Below are 16,456 nucleotides of genomic sequence, written 5' to 3' on the forward strand. Positions count from 1 at the left end.
AAGATGATCGTTAGGAAGGTCTTCGCTGTATATGGTAATAAAATGATGAATAGTTCAGAAAGAATGTTAATTCTACAAAAATATGACTTTCAGCTTTGAAAATAAATATGTTTCAGTTTATTAAGAGCTGGTGTCAATGCTGAACAAAATACATAGTCTCCAGTAAAGAAACATGTTGGTGAACTGTTCTTTTTTTCTTTTTTTGATTTATTAAAATACAAGTTGGATCTTGTATTTTTAATATATTATTTATCTCCCTTGGTTACATTTCCTCATAATTGTGACCATCATTCTCCTCAAAGATGAGAGATAGCAAGAGCAGATTTTAAAAAAAAATTTTTTTAGGAGTCTGGCCACATATGCAGCTGTTTTAAGGGGGGGAAAAAAACCTGACGATGAAAAAAAGAAAAATATATTTTCTTTCTAATAAATAAAAATAATTTAAAATGCTAGAGGCTATACATGACTATTTTTGATTATGTTCATTTATAAATGAAATAGTTTCCAAAATACATGGAAGCAATATTAAAGGCAGACAAACAAAGATCTGTCTACTTTAGTTTTCCATAACACTCGCCCTTCATAACTTTTCCACGAGTGGGTCGGCATGTAAGAGGAATAAATGTCACATCACCATTCATGAAGTTTGTCAGGCTTTTAAAAAAATAGTTCTGGCCTCCTGTGAGTCAACATTCATCTTCAACTTCTCTGATTGGTGGTATCAAGCTGCTTGTAGATTTATACTGATTGATCTGATTGGCCATGTGAGTGCTCATGGGCTTGATTTGAATGTTTCTGGGATATGCATTATCCGGCTCATCTGTAAACCATTTCTTTTCTGCTAAAGAGCAAAATGGATAGAGACAGAACAAGGAGGGAAAATGAGAAGTTTAATTAGTGCAGTGCAAAAAGCAGTCAGTAAAGTTCATAGACGAAAGGCAATCAATAGAGGGTAACATTGAATAATTGCTAGCAGCAGAGTGTGGTAGATTAATACACCTGAGAACACATATTATAAAAGGAGGAGATGATGTTTACAGGGTTGGTAGTAAAGGGTTAAAGAAAACTGGCAGCTTGCTGGGTTGTTTGAATGTACGAGATTTTTAAAGTATGCTAAGCTATTATCAGAAATAAAAAGGATGAAATTAGAAGCTGGGAGCATAATGTGGTTAGTGCTGGGATACTCTCCTAAGGTTTGGGAGGTTTGTTTGGTTCATGGACGTACCTGAAAATTCAGATTTCTCTGAACCATTTGAACCTCATGGGTCTGCACAACTGGCACATACAAGCCCATGATTTCTCGCACTTCTGCTTCCAGCCCTTACTAGAAATTCAGTAATTTCTGGATGAATCTGAAAAACCATGTTAGTGATGTGGGAAATATTTCAGATCCGTCCTCGGGGTTTGGCACTAGAATACAAAGAGGTTCAAAGTGGGGACTGGGTATGTTCCTGGATGTCATGGCCAATGTTTTGATATTGTCAACCTGGCTGCTTGAGTGCTGCTGAACTATCCCATTGTATACAGATACAGATGGTTCAGATGACTGGGCCAGGTGCCAGCCCCAATATTACATTAGTCTGAATGGAATGAATGAATGGTGAATGGAAGCATGGCAGATGAAGCGGGGGGACCAACAGGCAAAGAATGGGAAGAGAAATGGGGAGGCTTTTCCTTTCTCTGTGTTCAGTATCCATTTGCATGAATATAGTAACAATTTTAGAGTTGAAATTTGAGGGAGTGGGGGAATATTGAGAGACCAAAAAAGTGCAGTTTGCTGTTTACTTGCATAAGACTTTGATGTCTCCGCTGTGGTAGATCCACCCCTTGCACTGTTCAGCTGTGAATAAAACTTGTTAAAAGTCCTGTATGAGAAAATCCTAAATATAACTAGACTTTTTCCTTAAATTGTTTATAGAGCAGAGCTGCTAAAGTCACTTCTTAATTACAGGGAAGCATTTTTGTGTGATACCTCTCCTTTCCCCACTCTTTTGTTTTCCCCTGAAATAAATGAGGGGATTGGCCCTAGGGATGGAATTTAGTTACAGCGTATGTGGGTGGTGTTTATGTATTCTTGTTTCTTATGTTGATGGTGGGCTTACATTTATGTGGCCCTTTCCTCCCAAAGGGGATTCCCCCAGACTTCACTGCCAGAGTGTATTATACAAACTAACACTTTGCTCATCATGGAAATGCAGCCTGGACTGGAATGTGGTGGCTGTTTTAAAAAAAAAAAAAAAAAAAGCACAGGAACACTAAAGAGTTCAGGAGAGGAAGCAGAGATGATGCTATTCAGATGGAACAGCAGGAAATAAGGACAACATTTTCAAACATGGATGCCTAACTTTAGGTGCCTAAATAGGTGGGCAGACTTCCAGAAGTGCCGAGCACGAAATGGTTACAGCTTTTGGGTACCTATCAGTAGACATCCATCCATGTCTGAAATTTTTTTCTAGTGGATTTGATGCTTGTGTATTCTTTTAGAGCTTTTAATTAAAACCTTAAACGATTATAAAAGCAGTTATTAATGCCCTGCCATTGAAGGCAAGTCAAGGCTAATACATTGTTTTCTCCTGTCATCTTAGATCCTTTTAAAAAGTCATACTCATTGTAGGTCAGGGTGCTTATTCCCTTCCCCAGTAAAGTTGTCTGAGTCTGAACAATGTTCAGCCCCCCCCCCCTTACCTATTATAATTAAGTTCCCTTTGATTTGAACAGATTGAACGATAGGAATTCCTAATGTTACATCCTGCACAGTGAAGCTAACTGATTAAGTGCTTTAAATTATTCTTCCTGACAGAATGATAAAGTTACAATCTGTTCTGAAATGATCTACAGCTTGCCAGACTCCTACTGCTTCTTTCTACATTCATTTATCTTTTTGTCAAGCAGTATTTTTTTTTAAAAAAAGCTTCAATTCCATAGATCTTTTAAAGTCATCAGAACATTTGAATTATTAATGAGACTTTAAGGGAAAGCCTGATGTGGGCTGGTTTACGAAAGGGTGTAGGGGAAAAAATCTGGGAATGTGTACACATCAAAATAATTTCAGCTCCATTTAAAAAACCATTTAGTTCAAGTGTGACACATGAACCATTATGCATTTGTGGAAACCAATTTTGTGTGATCTACGATTAAACTAACCTTTCAGCGAGGTGTAAAGTGTGATGGTTATCATGTTTTAAAAGCCTTGCAAGATCTCACAAACAATTTCAAACTAACAGTTTTCAAATGGTTTGTGTTTTAAATGATTTTGAGGCAAGTTAAGCACTGTGTACTTTTATCTGACTTTTTTGCATACCGCTCACACACTTTGTTTACAAAGAGAACTTGGTGAAAGTTATTTCAATCGCCTGGTGTCAGAAGGAGGAAATGGTGGTGGTGCGAAGGACGAGGATGAACTGTGTCCCCTCTCCTTCCAGCAGCAGATGAAAAGTTTTTCCATCTACCCAGCTTTCCCTGAAATTTGCAACAGCTACACTAGGTAATTGCTAATATATTAGTCTTCACGGTACAATTCATGCTGACCTTTAAAAGTACAGACACTGTCAATTCCCTTTTGCATTCATTCTGTATATAAAATATAGAAAACTACTTGTACGTTCCTTTTTTTTGCTTTTTAATTCCATCACTCCTTAATGCTGAAACTCTGACCCTTGCATGGTCCTCTCGTTTCAGGTCCTGGGACTCATCAGCTCCTTACCTTTTATGTCTTTGCTGCTCAGATCATCTTCCTTCTCTGACCAAATTATGGCCGGACTGCCTTGAAAGCCACCTTCTCTCTCCTTCAGAACTGGTTCAAGCTCTGCTCAGCCTTATCTTCAGGCCTCTGTACTATTCTGCTCTCATCTCATTCTACACCCTCTCTCAGTCGTTATATTTTTTCTTTGATTTCTCTCAGTTTTGGCTTCATAATCACTTTGTGCTTGGAACAGCCTCCTGCTCTCCGTAAATGACACACCTTGCCTTTCCTTAAATCCATCCATAATATCCTCTCCTTTCAGAAGTCTTCATATATTGAGTTCTCCACCAATGATGTGGCACTTCTTGGCACTTGAACATTTGTCCATGTGTCACATTTGTCTAAGTGAGAGCCGTGGGGCGGCAAGGGAATGATTTTGTAGGTCCTGTTTAAAGAACCCTGTATGCTCTATGAACTCAGGCCAAAACAGCACTGTCTTGTGGCATGGCACAGAAAGGATTTACCTCTGCTATGAAATGCTAGGGTTTTTTTTAAAGGGCTACCAGCACCCGTAAAGGAAACAGCCACTTAGAAAGGGTCTATGTAATATGCAGAAAAGGGCAATAAGAAAATTAGGAGTCAGAAATGTGTTGCAAACCCTCAGTTCAGCAAGGTTATAGCTCTAAGTCTGTGAGTAATCCCAGTGAAGGCAAAAGGGCTATTTTCATGTTCCCAAGGACCTTGCTCTATCGAAACAGCTATTTCTGGAGTCTAGTGCTTAAAATACAAATTTCTTTTATTAATAATGAAATCTAGCTACATAAAACACATTGGCTTCCATGAAACATTTCCCACAGTTGCTGCACAGTGGGGTCTGAGACTAATACCCACTGCATGGCTACTCAGAGCAAATGCTGCCTCTTTAAGGGAGACCATTTTATTGTGACAAAAGACTGAAGGTAGCTTTACTTTTAGCTGTAGCATAGAACTGGTGACAGCCCTCACATTTGGTTCAGATAAAGCACCTACAGGTCTCATCCAAAGCTATCAGAACCCTTTGGCTCTGCTCAGGTGGGCTGGCAATTTCATAAGACCAGGCTTTCTCATGGTATTTTTCCATTTGTGCCTCTGGCATTGGCCTGAAGAACATTTATAATAGTGTAAGGCTAACAAAAGTGGGGAGGAAGGCTAGGTTAGTGGTTAAAGTACAGGACCTGGGGGATCTGAGTTGAGTTCTCACCATAGACTTCTTGTGTAACCTTGGGCAAGTCAATTATTCTTCCCTGTCTCACAGTTCCACAGGGGGATGTTCTTCAGGTGTGTGCTGAGTCTTAAATCTAGCTAGACATCTGCGTATATGGCCCTTTATCTAAGCACCTCAGAGTTAATAACAGTTGCCATACAAAACCAAGTCCAATGGCCTATAGTAGTGAGCGTTTCGCAGGGAGGCCTAAAGTTCCCTAATACACATAATAGTTTGGGGTGGATTTCTTCTTGCCCCTACCTAGTGATCAGCTTGCTATAGAAACATGAGCAACTATGGCCTTTTTAATTTTGAAGAAAAATAATACAATTACTTTCGCAAACCAAAACCACTTTTTGATTTTGGTTACGGATTGGTGTTCAGATTAGATCCGTTGCCTCACACCATTCACCCAGAGACTAACTTTTATTGTTGTTCCTGAGTGTCCTTTGGGTGGGACATGGGTTTTATTAAAGACACTGAACACCACACTCACCTGCAAGATGTATGTACCTGTGTAAAAGGAATTTTCAGCGATAAAAGTTTTCCCTAATGTTTCTGGGAGTCATATAAAAGAAAATGCTGTAGCACACAGCAGCTGAATATCCTGGCCCATAGCCAGTCTTACAAAATATGTTGTGTGTGGGGAGAGGAGCGTGTGCAATCTCACTACATCAGTAGCTTGAAGGCGGGGGGGAGGGGGGACGTCAACTGGGGAGCTAGTTAGAAACAGCCCCTGATGCCATCTCCAATAAAATACACTGCAGACGCTGATATTTGAGTGTTGACGCTGTCAAGGGTAGAGTGGTCTTACCCCTTTATGTTCCTTAACAATGCCTGCTGACCCACTTTTCAGTCTCCAGGGAGTGCAGAATAGCCCCTTAGCTCACAGCAGGTTCTACAGCTTGGTGGCTGCTTAAGCAGCTACCCCCCCCGGCCAAGCCAAATCCAAATACGCTTCAGATAGGTGTGTCTCACTCCTCCCCCCCTTGTAGTATAGTGGGGAACACGCTACTGCTCTGGCAGCTGGGCCAGGGAGGTAGATGTCCCAGAATCCCCAGCACAGTAGCTGGCAAACATGGAATACCTCAGAATTCTTATTATTGTGGCGCTGCAAGGGCATGTCCAATGTTCTGACTTGGGGGCACTTCCTGCTTCCTTTGCTACAGGCCCTTTAAAAAACATCACCTGCCATGGAAAAGTGATACTTCCTGGAGACCACCACCACCCCCGGGCCAGGGGAAGCAGACCCTCTGGAAGACTACAAAGGTAGGTGGAAGGGAAGTGGGGGGGGAGGGGTGTCTGGGCATTAGGTTTCTTAGGAGGCTTGAGATCAGTGGATTCCCCCAAATGAGCCTGGGGTTGATGCCATCTGCTTCAAATTGACCCTGAAAAATGTGATTCAAGTGTGTTACATGAATGGACCCATTCAGGGTTCACCCATATTTAGTTAGCATATGGTGTCAGGGACTGGCAATGATGATTGTGGTTATGTTGGCATGTTCACTTTTAGTTGTGAAAGTGCTAATCCCTAAATCCATGAGCATGCCTTCAGAAGACTCCATCCCCAGAGGTGAGGCAAGGAAGATACTGTACAGCCATAGGGGGTAATTCAGAGCATACTCTTGTTGCAAGCTGTGGTTTGGAGCTAATGTGTTAAAGCAAAATATTTTCGCGGCTGATACAGAAAAAAAACAGCTAAGAGCATAACAAAAAGGTAACAATATAGGCAGCCTACTTAAAATTAAATTGTGGTGTTAGACAATCTTGCATGCAGTTGCTTCCTAACTAGGAAATACTAGAAGTTTCCCCACCCACCCAGGATTGTTAGTTTGGCAGGGGAGTATTTTATGATAATCAATTTGCAGCTTGGTGAAACTGCTCTCATTAGTTGTGAATTTTTTTGACTGGTTCTAATACAGCTCTCCTTGCAAATATACTACAAGGTTTGAAGGACTCCGCTAATGGTTGAATATATGATACAAACTTGCACACACACACATTTGTAAAAAAAATGATGTGTTTGGGAGCAGATGTGTTTAATTCCCTCTGGTGTTAATGGCAGCTTTGCCTTTACAGGGCAGGGAAGGTTGGGCCTGCTGACTTCAGGGGCAGTGGAGGCCTGCTCAGCCAGTGTCAGGATCTTGGCCCTTTGTCTGTCAGCCTAATGGATGCACATTGGTACCTAATAATTACTTTTTTATAGCATGATACAAGTTATTCGGACTCCAGTTGGCAATGCAGAATAGGAAGGAAATCTCAGTTTTTGCAAGGTAGTGGTATAATCAGGGGTGAAAGTAAAATTTCTCTCTTACCGGTACTGGGGAAGGGGCAGCTTTAACCCCCCCCCCCCCGGAAGGGGCTGGGCTGGGGGGGCAGTGTCCCCCAGCCAGCCCACCCGTGCCACCAGCGGTGACGTAAAGGGCCCAGGATAGCTGCTCCTTTTGCCCCCCCGCCCCACTGTTCGCAGCCGGGGGAGGGTGGGGGGGGCGTGGCAAAAGGGGCAGGCAGCACTTTAAGTAGGGTCTTTTTGCCGCAGCAGCACTTTAACGTCACTGCCCCTTTTGCGCCCCCCACCCCACCCCATCCCCTGGCGGCGGCCCTGCCGGTAGCAACCCCGGCAGTGCTTTAAAGTCAGTGGTACGGGCTGGTACAGGCGGCCACTTTTTACCGGCACGCCGTACTGGCCCGTACTGCCTTACTTTCACCCCTGGGTATAATGGATGGGGCACTTTCATATTTGGTGGGCTTATGTGCCTAACTTGCTATGGGGGAAAGAGAGAGTACAGCACATACTACGAAATTTACAGAAAGCACCTAAACAAGCTCAATATCTGAACCATGGAAAGGCCTGTTACCATAGAAACCTGAGAGTTTCACGTAATTGTTCCTGTAGGAATACAACTCCCTCTGGCTTTTCCTTTACAGGAGTATTCTTTAACCAGAGTTTCAAATACAAGACACACAACATTGCAATCTTCTACCTTTTATACAATTTTTCACCTTTGGGGTGGAGCAGAGTGCTTTAAACCAAACATTTTTATGTATATATTCTGGGACAAATTCGTTTAATGTTGCCATAACTCAGCTTAAATCAATGGAGTTATGCCGTCTTACACCAATAGTTAATGTGGTCCTTATATTTTTAAAAGAAAACAATGCGTTTACCAGGAGTAGCAGTTAGAAATCGAGGGTGACAGCAATTCTTGACTTTGGGTAGCTCTAGATCTCTGGGGTGATAGAAAATTTCCATAGTGTCATTGAAAATGTTATAAAATATTTTTGAGGCTAGAGAGCCCCAATCTGGTTTAAACACTCCAGTATTTGTCATGTACAAAGGACAACAGTCTCTGTAGACCACTGTAAAAAAAATCCTCATAGTTTCCTATATATGATTCAACATGCTGTATATTGACAGCAATAAAAATGTATTTGGCCCAGTCCTCAAGTCCTTTTTCACTCCTTCCGCTGAGGCAAAATTCCCATGGAGAATTAGTCCTTAGTAAGGCCATGGAGGATCTCATATTTAGTGTTTCATTTTCTGCTCTGTTCCCAAAGTGGACAAATTGGTTCTCTAATTGTTTATCGCTTTCTGTCTAAGACAGAAATGATCATATTTGAAAAACAGTACTTGCATAATTGTGCATGCATAGAAGTCTGTGACAACCGATTCCATATTAACTCCCTAGTCAATGAGATGAAATGGTAACAGAAAAGCATGTGAAAGCTGCTAACAAATAAAATGTTCATGAACTTGGTTAAAGGGTGTGGGAGAGAAGTGGAATGGAAATGAGGATTTGGCAAGTTAAAATGATGTCTGCAATAGGTAAACATTTTTACTGTGCAGGTGGTTAGATGTTTAGTAGTGGACACGTGCAATTAAAAGGCAAGCAGGTGAGAGGATAAAAATAAAATAGGGTTGAGCAACAGCAGCAGCAGCCAGTTTTACTTTTGATTTAGGGAAAAAAAAGCAAAAGAATTAAAAAAATAAACCAATAACTGAATAAAGTTTCTCATTTTTTTTTTTTAATTCCACAAGTTTTCACAAGGACAAGGTTATAGAAGGAAACCCACAGCAGTTGCTAGGTCATGCAGAACCATTAATTGTCATACCTTGGCCCATTCTATTCATCCTTGTTGCACTTTAGAAAGAGAAGTAAGCTATGTAAGTTTTACAATGCTTTTAAACTGTCAAATTTCCTGTTGAGCACTTTAACTGGCACAGCCTTGTAGTTATGAGTGTTCTTAGGGCAAACCTTCATAACTGTTTTCAAAGAATACCTGAATTTGTCTTCATATACAAGGATTTTTGGGATGAGGGACAAACATAATTTGAAATACTTTCCCCTGATCAGACTTGCAGCTGCATTTGATTACACACACACACACACACACACACACACACATTTCTCATTCCAATCATTATTCTTAATGCTGCACTGTGGGTAGCCCCAGTTGTACCATACCAGGTTTTGTCAGTAAAAGTGCTTGACTTCATTGTTGATTCACACAGCAAGCAAAGCTCCAAAATTACCATGCTTGGGGAGAAGAGAGGGGAAAAAACAGCACTAACCATAAAAACACCTCTTGCTGTTTGGCAGCTACCATGCGACTCCTCCTCTTGCATATGTTTCCTAGAGATACACCTTCTGTGCTGGGCAGCCAGGCACAAATGAAGTAGGTGATATGATTTCATGGCATCCTTTTCCCCAGAGCATTTAAAACAGGTTTGAAAAATACATTTTTGTGGCTTTCTATCTTAATTTTCTGCCACAACTTTAGCTTAGCTAAAAGAATAACTGGTAAGCAATCCAAATTCTGGCAAGTACGGCGGCTGCACTGCAAATATTATAGTACTCCTCCAATATTGTGGTTAGGAGCAACCTAGCACATAGCATCTTTCCTTCTGCTCCACTCTAGTCCATGAGTAGCCACTACTGGGTTTGGGAATACATATAGGTTAATGTGTGGGGCATTGCTGGCATGCACCCTTCACAAACCAGAACACAGTCCAGGATTTCTTCCTATTAATTAGGACATTTAATGAAGGGTCTATACCAAACTTGACAAAGTTAAACTACCATCAGGAGGTAAAGTCCCCTGAAGCCTGATGCTTAGGGGATGATACTGAAAAATACTTTCTCTTCTCTGTACATAAGGTGAATTAGTTACCTTTTCAAAGATGTAAAAGTACTGGGAAAGCAGTTTTTAATGACTTACATCCAAGAAACATATGGCTTTTCATCCCAAATGTCAAAAGTGAACGAAAATGTAGCTACTCATATGGCAGTATAAATAGAAAGAATAATAATTTAACATGCTATTAGACACTTTTTTTTTTAAACTTAGAGTTTTACAACTCCTTGCCCAGAAAATTTCAGCGTTAAAGGGAGGAGATGTTCTCTCTAAAAGGACAGTATAACGTCCTTATACAAGTCTCTGATGCTGTTATGGAGCAGGTGCTTAATAATCTCTACAAAGGGTGAAAGCCTTATGCTATTTCAGCGAAACAATCAGTAGTTTGGTTTTTTCAGTGGGTAAGCCTTCCAAGCTTCAAATAAAGGTACTAACTTCTTGTGTATGTTTTAACAAAAACCCCAATACAGCAACACTTCTGCATTAAATAACTTTCTTTGTGTAACTCTGACATCAAGTGTTCATGCTAAACACATTCTATCTTCTGATATGTAGAGTAGGTGCTACGGTGAGTTATTTATGTTTTTGGCATGCCTATGGGTTTAGGTTTTTTCCCCCCTTAGCATCATAAATAACGTTTGGTCCGTCTGCTTTGTTGCTGTTGTGCTTAAGGGTTTTATGGTGGTGAAATAAAAATGATAATCACATGCACACTGTCATAGATATGTAAAATATGAGTACAAAAAAGGAGGGAGAAGAACTCCATAGGAAAACAGGGAAACGCCAACTAGGGGGAAAGGGTGGCAGATGCAAGTTTCACACACGGTAGGGGTGGGTACACATATCAAAGTCTATCTTCTTGCACATACTTCTGTTTTTCCCGGGAGTCCCGAGTCTTGGTGCGGTTCTGTCGGTTTGCTGTCGATGGGATAGAGTGAACCGATGAGCTCTTTTTGCTGGAGGAGTACGAAGAATGGGAGGAATGAGAGAGACTGGCCCGAGACTGGCCAGCATTGTGGTCAAATTGCATCAAACAGAAGATCAAGTCTGTGGGCACAAGCTCAAACTCATAGGGTGGGTTTGTGATAACATAGCTAGAAAAGCAAAAAAAAGAAAGTGGCTTTAGATTTGCATTAAAATCTCCTCTAGAAACATTTATCTGAAATTTTGCACTTCTACCTCCTTAGTTGTAATACATATTTAGCTTGTATAACAACCTGGCAATCTACTCACAGACCACCTGTGTCAGGCTGCCACAATCAGTGGCGGCTTCTGAACCAAATATTCTCACCTTTGGAACTCATTCTACCACCTTGCTGATACATTGGTGGGGGAGTTAACGTCCTCAAGAACCAGCAATAATGCACTAGCAAAAACATTTAAATAATTGCTGAAGGGAGGGCATTACATGTGTGGTCCATGGTGGTCTATTTAAGTACTGTCAAGGAGCACTAGAGGAAAAAAAATGTTCTTTTGCAATGAATGTGTATAGAAAAATAAATTAATAAACACTGCAGTAAGGCTAAACATTGTCTCCATGATCTTTAGGTGTATTTATAAATGCAAGAAAATCAACACCTACATTTGCAGATGCAAACAAAAACTGCCAATTAACCTGAAGCTTCACAACGTCAAACAACTCTGTGCAAGGCAAGGGTAGCTTACAAACTCTCTCAGTGAAATTCTGCATGCATGTGGTGCTCACTGACTTCACAAGGCAGGCCCCAAGCTGTATCCAAGAGCAGAATTATGTTTTTTTTCTTTTATGTGACTGATAATTGTAGACTGACGCCTTACTCAGTCCTCAACTATTCAGTAAGCATTTTATGTAAGTAAATGGGAATTTTTTGCTTAAATCATTAAAAACTGATCAAGAATGCCACAATTTGGCCCTACCAATTTTTTTTTCTCCAAGTGAATTTAGTGCTTTTGAAAGATCTGGCTTGGCAGTCTTGGAGACTGAAGTATTTTGCTTATCCACAGAAGAGCTAGCAATCAGTAAAGTGACAATCAAAGTTTCACTGCCCTGCTCTATCCAAGATGTCCCAAGTCTAAAGTAGGAGGAACCACCTCAGAAGGTGATAGGGTTGCTTGTTTGCCTTACCCATTCATTGGTGAGTCTTTCTGCAGCATTTGTGAATGTGCAGATTAGGGCCAGTTACAGTGGGATTTGTGTGATGTGGTTATTGTTTAGTAAAGTAAAACCCTCTACTCATAGAAGCTTAGCAAACTGATGGCCAAAGTGAATATGGTCCTCTTTGATGCATACATTGGCCCAGATCCTGCTCCCACTGAAACCCATGGAAATGTTGTCTTTGTGCAATCAGAATATTGCATTAAGATGGCTTCTGTGCAACGAAAACCATATAGATCCCCAAGTCTTGATCCATTAACTGAAGGAAATGATGAGAAAATGCAACTATCCGAAATAGGAAACCGATGGGAAAGTTTTACTGAGGATGTCAGTTATGCAATATGATATTGCTCCGAGAACAGTGCTTCTCACAGTCTGAGCCCCATCACAGAGAAAACTGTGGCCACTATCTAAGTACAGAAGAGGTTAAATTTATGTAATAAAGCAGGTTAGAACATCGTCAGGACTATATTAATGACACTAATTTACAGCTGATTAAATGTAGCAAACAGTAAAGTCCTCCCCCACCTCCCGCAATTGTGAGTAGAATATGTTGGGTTATCATAAATGAGACTAAGTAAGGATGCAATTAAAGATATGGTGCTGTCTGAGCATTTAAATTGCCACGTCATTAGAAGAGCTCAAAAGCATGTATCTTTCACCAACAGAAGTTGGGCCAATAAAAGATATTCCTCACCCACCTTGTCTGTGTAACCACCATGGCTACACTGCCACTTCATTTTTGTCAACTTAAAAAAGACAAATAAAACAATATTCTGTGGTATGGCTTGAATTGGTTAGAGTTCCACTAAGGCTCACCAAAGAATTGGAAGAGGTATTCATGTCACAGTGATATAGAAAGTGGTTGGGGAATGGAGAAAATTGTTTAAACATTATTTGTGCCCTGTACAAGGCATCTGGATTGTCCACAGCAGGAAGAATGAAGCATAATCAGCAAGAGAAGTAAAAGTCTAGACATACCGTTTAGTGCATTGGCTAGGTGTGCTTAGATGTGCATCTCTCAATCGGTAAATTCCAAAACAAAGCATATTGTATGTTTTCAGTGCTTTACAAAACAGATCTCCATAACAACCACCATCCTAGGAGACAAAACAAAGCGTGTGTGGGGGGGGGAGTATTTTCAGTCTGTTTCACACTTTGGCACAGAATCACAATCTGTTGTTTACCTGTCACAGATGAGAAACAATTAGTCAAGAAAATCCCTAATCTAAATGTTGAATTGCAAAACTGTGTATGTATAGGATATTATTGCCCAGTGATTTTATTTGATGGGAACTTGCGATCAGTGAGTGACTCTGATTTTAACTAGAAGAATAAGGTTTGGGGACAGAGAATAGATGTTCTATCATTTGAGAGAAACATGGTCTCAACAAAATAATTATTAAGAACGTGTGGTGTTTTTTGCTCCGATTTTGGGAGTATGCATGTTGTGAAAGAAAATCAGTATGGAGAGCAAAGTGGTGCTGCTTTAGAACCTTGCAAAAAGCATAATTTGTAGATGATGGAGATGAAGGGGGAAATTTTCCCACAAGTTCTGCTTTGAAATACTGAATTAATTGACTCTAATAAAATAGTTGCCCTTTAAGTAATCCATTGGATTATCATGAGTTAACAATTAAGCTTCATTTGGGTTGGTATAATTCATTGGCTCTTAGACATGGATGGGGCAGATTTCAGATACTGTAAATTGGCTTAGCTCCACTGATGCACTCCAGCTGAAGTTCAAGCTCAGTACCATATTGAGAATTGGTATTAATTCTTTGCAGTTTGCTTGTCTACACTTTGAGAGCTATGAGTGAAGGGTGCTAGTTAAGGGCAGTTATATGGAGGCAGGATAAACAACAGAGCCTCCAAAGACCTAACTCGGTGTTGTCCTGGTATCTTGCATTAGAATTCTAATTGCACTTCTAATACAGGTAGGGTGAGTTTAAGTAATTAGTATACCCATTCTGCAGATAGGTTGTTGAAGACAGTGGCAGAGCTTGGAACAGAACTCCTGTGAATAAAGACTCTGTTTATAATAGTGTACAGTGACTTAGACAATCCAGAATTCTGTTGCATCACATGACACACTATTGACTACCGCTAAAATATTCATATTATAACTCTTGCATGGGATGTGTATTTAGTAAAATTACAGTACAGTTATGATGTCAAATTCATTCAGTTTTGTCAAATAGCCATGGATCCCAGTGTCTTGGAACTCTCAGAATAGAACAACAACGTATCAATTGACATACTGCGTCAGACCAGTGGTCTGTCTTGTCCAATAGCCGATCTTGAGCACTTCCAAGGGAGGTGCATGGTGGATAGTGATAGAATAACTTGACAATAGCAAAAGTTCCTAATCCATCAATTAGTGTCTGTTTTATGCCCTGAAATGTAAGTGTTTATATCCTTTCTAAAAAGTAATCTTAATATTATCTAATGTAACCTTCCTGGGGATGTTAGCTTAATGTAGAGCTAGAGCTGCAACAATATTTGTAGTTACTGATTGAAAGATGTTCTCTAGTATTTGAAAATAAAATATGTTTAGGTTACTTAATTTAATGGCCAACTTAGCTGAATGTTGCAGCATTTGGTTGAAGGCTTGATCCCCACTTTCAAACTTTTGATCATTAAATCATAGGAGTGGAAGAGACCTCAAGAGGTCTTCTAGTCCAGTTCCCTGCATTTAAAGCAGGAATAAGTATTATCTAGACCATCCCTGACAGGTGTTTGTCTAACCTGCTCTTAAAAAAATCTCCAATGAAAGAGATTCCACAACCTCCCTAGGCAATTTTTCCCCGTGCTTAACTACCCTGACAGAAAGTTTTTCCTAATGTCCAACATAAACTGCCCTTGCTGCATTTACTTCATGTCATAGCCTCACAGGTTAAAGAGAACAAATTTTCTGCCTCCTGATTGTAACACCCTTTTATGTACTTAAAAACTGTTATCATGTCCCGTCCCCCCAGTCTTCTTTTCTCCAGACTAAAAGAACCTAATGTTTTCAATCTTCCTTTATAGGTCATGTTTTCTAGACCTTAAGTCTTTTTTGTTGCTCTTCTCTGGACTTTGATCACATCTTTCCTTTGCCTAGTAGCTCTAGTTATTTTATTAAATGTTCAAGAAGAATTATTACTTTGACCAACTGAATGAAAGTTTCAGACAGTTGGCCAATGCAACGGTATGACTATGACCCACATACTAGTGGGGCTTATTCACTCAACAGTGAAATGTAGTCAGCTCAGAGGTGGAACACAACAGCCATTTTTATGGCAGCAACTCCAGAATTTGTATAAGGGAAATTGCAGACATAACTTTAATTGTTATTTTATGGGTATTCAAGGTAGGCTGAAATTAACTACCCAAGTATCAACACTTTGGCAGGCAAATGCTGTTTTACTTGCCTAACTGTTAATCTGAGCATTCAAATTAAGGATCTGTTAATCCTATCGAGATGATTTGAGTTTAAAAATCTTTTTTTCATCCTCCTCTGACTTCTACAGTAAATGATGGGTGATTGGCTGTGTGTGTGTAATTTTGTAGCCTGTCCATTGATTTAAGATTGCATTTACCAGTTCTGTTCATGGAGAAGAGAGTTCTGTGTTCCATGAAAATCACAGAAAATTTGATTAATTTACAATGAAGGTCAACCCTATAACACCATGAATGGTGAAATGGATGCTTTGGAAAAGCATGAACAAGATTTACAAGGTATGGCAATTTGGTTTGGTTCAAATAAATGTCTCTATATGTCTAGATGCTTTTTACATTTTGGGTACTGGGATGGGAAAATCAGAAAAAGAGTTTCTCACATGATTTTTAGCACGTATGGATTTCAGATAGGTTGGAAACAACAAAATACAATCTTCCTTGCTGAATATTCAAGCTGATGTTTATGGTCTTAGCAAAACCGGGAAGATCAGGGGCACACAAATTAAAAAAAGCCTATCAAATCACCACAAAGTTTCAGGTTGAGCTCATCTTTAGAAATAGGGTTTGGGGTCAGCCCTGATTTTACCAAACGGTCTCACCCATCCCTTTGGACACTGTGAAGAACTACAGGTTTGTTTTTTTTAATGGGACTGGCTCTATGAAGCAATGTTAGTGTCTTTCTGAAAAAAATTAGCAGAGTGGATATGGAGGATCCAGCAACTGAAGGGACCTGAGGAACTCCTTACAGAAATTATTTCTTGTATATTGTCGTTTCTGGTTTCAGCCTGCATAGCCTATAGAGCCGCTTCTTAATCAGGGT

General features: G+C 40.1%; 1 protein-coding gene across 6 annotated transcripts in view; it reads right to left on the minus strand.

Annotated features, from left to right (window-relative positions):
* Nucleotides 1–686: 686 nt before the first annotated feature.
* The window catches only part of KCNMA1 (potassium calcium-activated channel subfamily M alpha 1), an 845,861-nt gene continuing 830,091 nt past the window's right edge, over nucleotides 687–16,456 (minus strand). For 3 of the 6 annotated variants that reach the window (XM_077820941.1, XM_077820940.1, XM_077820939.1), the window contains 4 exons: nucleotides 13,177–13,295; nucleotides 10,931–11,155; nucleotides 9,039–9,067; nucleotides 687–838 (listed from right to left, as the gene is read on the minus strand). In XM_077820941.1, coding sequence (XP_077677067.1) covers nucleotides 687–838; nucleotides 9,039–9,067; nucleotides 10,931–11,155; nucleotides 13,177–13,295 — 525 coding nt within the window. Of the gene's footprint in view, nucleotides 842–9,038; nucleotides 9,068–10,905; nucleotides 11,156–13,176; nucleotides 13,296–16,456 lie in introns of those variants that run through there. The other 3 variants (XM_077820942.1, XM_077820943.1, XM_077820938.1) reach the window with 3 other exon arrangements.

Source organism: Eretmochelys imbricata, chromosome 7 (assembly GCF_965152235.1).
Source record: "Eretmochelys imbricata isolate rEreImb1 chromosome 7, rEreImb1.hap1, whole genome shotgun sequence".
Lineage (NCBI taxonomy): Eukaryota > Metazoa > Chordata > Testudines > Cheloniidae > Eretmochelys > Eretmochelys imbricata.